Below are 4,272 nucleotides of genomic sequence, written 5' to 3'. Positions count from 1 at the left end.
GTAAGTTTTGTAAACCGTTCGGTTAAATTTCCTTACACTGTTAGTAAATTTTGTAACTCTTTTATTGTAAGGCCGTTCGGCCATGAGCGTTCTCTACTCTAGTGTAAGACTGATCTGAATTATTATTGAATGTGATTATTCTACTATATAGTTTCAAACTGTATTTTTGGGATGTTACACTTATTAGAATGAATTAGAAAAAAATAATTATATAAAAAAATTATCAAAATAATACTTTGTATATGATAAAAATAATCAATAAATAAAATTATTAAAAAGAATTAAAGTGTATATCTTAAAAACAATTTAATACATAATTATAAAAAAATACATAATTACAAGTATGATACAATAATAGCAAAACTATATTTAAAATATAAGAAAACTTCTTAATATTAAATTAATAAAATAAATTTTTTTTAAAATTATATATATATATATATATATATATATATATATATATATAAAAGCTTTGAGTGGGAGGATTTATCACGAGTTTTTTAGTTTTGTGTCAAATTGACCTGTTTCGATTTTTCAAGTTTGTGTCGAGCGAATTAGATATAATTTTTGGGGAGTTTTGTAGTGCTCCCGAATTGCGCTCCACCTAGGAGTAGTGATGACCCTCCTCCTGAAGGCTCCCATACACATCAAGGTTGGACTTTTATTGCGTTGTTTTTGCAAGGGAGATTCCTTGCTTGCCGTTGAGTGTCAAGTCTGTATTATTGACAGAGGGTTCTTTTTCTGAGGACGGGGATGTGGAGGAGACCTTTCATTCTCCAAGCTGCTCAGCTTTTGGTTCAATGTTTGGAGGTCAAGTTGATGTTTGACACACATGGCTTCGAGCTTAAAGTCGTAGCCTTTGTGTTGCTCTTTGTTTTGTTGAATTAGCATCTGCATTTGATTTTGAAGGGTCATCATCGAGTTGAACTTCATCTCGTGACACAAATTGGGCTTGACTTCGGGTGGTGATCATGGAAGAGTAAGACTGAGAAAAAGTTTTATCAGGGCCCTATGGTGAGTGTCAGTTGTTCTTATCGTGGTCTGGAACATGGACCTTCGGACAAGTGGTAAGATCTAAGTGGATTGGGGAATTTTGATATATGCTCCAGAGGGTTGGAATACAAAAGAAGATCTACATACAAAAACTTTCTGACGCTCAAATCAATAAGAAAACTTAGATATTTATAAATAAAAGAAAGAGCATGAGAAAGTGTGTATTTTCTAGTAAAATACCATATGTATCTTTAAAATTTCTTGATCCTATGACTTAATAGACAATATAAAATAACATCAACAAAAATAATAGCTTACCATATATATAATAATCAATAAAATAATCGTAATAATGTGATATCAAATCAAATATTATATAAATATAATCAAACTACTAAGATTTTGTTATATAATATATGAATATATGAATATTTAACTAAGAAATATAAGATTTCATAAATCCATTGTTTTAATATTTGAAGTTAAAGATGATGTCTGTTGAAATAAGATAAATTCATATTCATTGTTGTATATCTCAAGTTCTCTTTTAAGAATTCTCCACATTTCAATACTAATTTACTAATATTTATTACTAATTTACTGAGTTTTATTTATTATGATGTAAATTTTCAATTATCAATCTACTGTACCCATTCTTAGGTTCATGTTTTCCATTAAACACAATCTAAAATAAGTTAAATAATATGTTTTTCTAATATATTATTTCCTTACGTATACATGGATTTATCTCTTTTTTTTATCAATTTTATATGATATAGACTAAGAAGTTAATGCATTGATCTACAAAACAAAATGATGTTGTTTATTCTATGAATGTTCACAATGAAAAGACTTAGATTTGATAGATTGTTTATAAAAAAAGGGAATGAAGTAAAGATGAAAGGAGGGTGGTAGATGATGAATAAATGATCATGCATTTAAAAGGGAATGGAGAATGCTTTAAAGTTCCAACCTCCATCTTTGCACCTTAGACCCACCACACCTTGAGGTAGTGGAAAGTTGGTGGAACTGGTTAATTCATTTTCCTTTTGGAATCTCTTCAACTTACTTTTCACAAAGTTGTTTCATTTCATTTAATTTAATCATGTGTATTGATATATTAGACTCATAATATTACAAGTTATAATTAGTCTATGATGACTTTGAAAATATTCATGACAAACTAAAAAACAAAAAACAAAAAACAAAAAACTGTTTTCCATCTTAATGCAACACACTTGTCTTTCAAATGTATCTCTTTCCATTATTTTATTTCCACATGCAAATGAGGTCCCCCAAAGCAAAAAAAAATAATTTCTTCTGTCTTTTTCTGAAAATTAAGATCGTGAATTGAATTCTGAGGGAAACGATGTAAATGAATAAATTTCATCTACCTTTGGTATTAGTAAAAGAAAAATTAAAACTAACCCATGAGGCACGTGTCGTGGCTCTAAACTTAAATTAAATACTAGGTTATGGAATGTGATTATTTTTTATGTGTTGCGTAAACAGAGGACATGATCCTAAAGCTATGGAAACATTGATGAAACAAATTCAAAGTACAATTAAATATGTCAGAAAAATGGGTACTCCCTTGTTTGTTTTTTTCTTTCTTATATTTTCATGAAATTCTAATATCTTGTGAATAGACAGAAAACAGAATCGTAGAAGTAAAGGATCCAAGATGCAATCTCCAACTTCAAGAGAACCATGGTCAAGTGCACATATAATACACGACAACCTACACCAAATTTCCATGGATTTCAAGTCAATAGACCTTCCTTATCACTTAGTTACTTATTTTCATTATTTATTTAAAATAAGATAGTATCCATATTAATTTATTGTAAATTTTTATTGTGGGAATCCAAAACTAACTAAGCTCAAAGATTAATTAATTAATTAGCTAGTTAAATAGGTTCCAAACACTCAGAGACCCAAATTAAATATACCGTGTAAAACTTGACTAAAAATGTTTGATCCGTAATTATATGTAATTTTTGCTCTCTTGACACTAAAAAAGAAAACAAAAATGGTGGAAATTGAGGTAGAAAATAGAATAGTTATTTCATATATAAACCTTAAGTAACCTTTATCCAAGTAATAACTTCTAAAAAATTTAAATACAAAACTAAGAACAAATAGAAGAGAAAAAAAAAAGATAAAACACTGGTGAAAAAGATGGTTGAAGCAGCAGAACAAAACCTGAAAACCTCTTCTACACATCAACGCTACAACTTTGTAAGAGGTGGAACTTCACTCCTTCGGCATTGCTCCGATCTCCGGCGAAGCTAATATACGCGGGACAGTTAACATAAATATGGTACCTTCCAGAGACCCAAGTTCCGACCTTCCACTTCACTCTCCCGTTGATCTTAACGTTGACCATAACAGTGCCGGCATTTTGGTCCTGCTGCAGGGAGGCGAGAACAAACGGCGCGACGGGGACGGTGTTACCGTAGAGGAAGGGCGACCAGACGGTGAAGTCGTGGTGGCCCTGGTAGGTGTCGGGGAGGGCGGTGGGGAGGGAGATCTGCTGGCTACGGTAGGAGGCGTGGAGGTGGAGTGCGTGGTAGTAGACGCCGATGCGGGAGTTGGGGTTGTGGGCGGAGAGGGTGACCTGCATGGTGAGAGAGAGGGTGTTGGGGATAGGGGAAGAGAGGTTGAAGGTGAAGAGGGTGGCGTCTTGGAGGGTGAAGCGGGGCTTCGCCGGGCGGAGGATGACCCATATGAGGAAGACAAGGAAGAGGACTAGGAGGATGAAGGCAGCGACGCCGACAAGGACGAGGCGGATGAGACGGCGGCGCGAAGAGTGGTGGTGGCCGCAGTCCTTGGTGGACATGGTGGTTGTTGGAGAATTACTTGGAGGAATAATGAGTTGGAGTGGGACGTGTCTGTAAATATGAGTGAGTATATATGTAATGCAAATACAAATAATAATAATAATAATAATAATAATGACAACTAAATAAATAATGCAAAATGTAGGTGTTGCTTATTGGGTACACTCTGCTATGCCAATTTCAGAGAAAGAGAAATTATTTTGATGCAAAAAGTAATCGGTGAAGACCTACCTAGCCAGAGGAGAGTGAGTAAAGAGAAGTACGTGTGTCGCTTAAGAACTTAAAACTCAGTACTATTGCATTATTACTTTTTTTTTTTATAAAAAAAATATTAAAAAAGCTCAGGTAATGAAAGTTAATACTAACAAACAACCTTGTCTTCGGAGAGATTTTCACTGTTCTAACAAAATTGAAATTCATCAATTACTTATAATTC

General features: G+C 33.1%; 1 protein-coding gene across 1 annotated transcript; it reads right to left on the bottom strand.

Moving 5' to 3' along the window:
• Positions 1–2,567: 2,567 nt before the first annotated feature.
• On the bottom strand, positions 2,568–3,999 carry LOC108339953 (NDR1/HIN1-like protein 1). Its single transcript, XM_017577182.2, has 2 exons — positions 3,199–3,999; positions 2,568–2,734 (listed from the first exon to the last, which is right to left on the bottom strand). Exon 1 carries the CDS (start codon positions 3,833–3,835, stop codon positions 3,212–3,214), a length of 624 nt encoding a protein of 207 aa, XP_017432671.1. The 5' UTR covers positions 3,836–3,999; the 3' UTR covers positions 2,568–2,734; positions 3,199–3,211.
• Between the last annotated feature and the right edge of the window lie 273 nt (positions 4,000–4,272).

Source organism: Vigna angularis, chromosome 5 (assembly GCF_016808095.1).
Source record: "Vigna angularis cultivar LongXiaoDou No.4 chromosome 5, ASM1680809v1, whole genome shotgun sequence".
Lineage (NCBI taxonomy): Eukaryota > Viridiplantae > Streptophyta > Magnoliopsida > Fabales > Fabaceae > Vigna > Vigna angularis.
This window is presented reverse-complemented; position numbering and strand designations above follow the sequence as displayed.

Coding starts and splice junctions, on each gene's coding strand:
- LOC108339953 (XM_017577182.2), bottom strand. CDS start 3,835: ATGTCCACCAAGGACTGCGGCCACCACCACTCTTCGCGCCGCCGTCTC.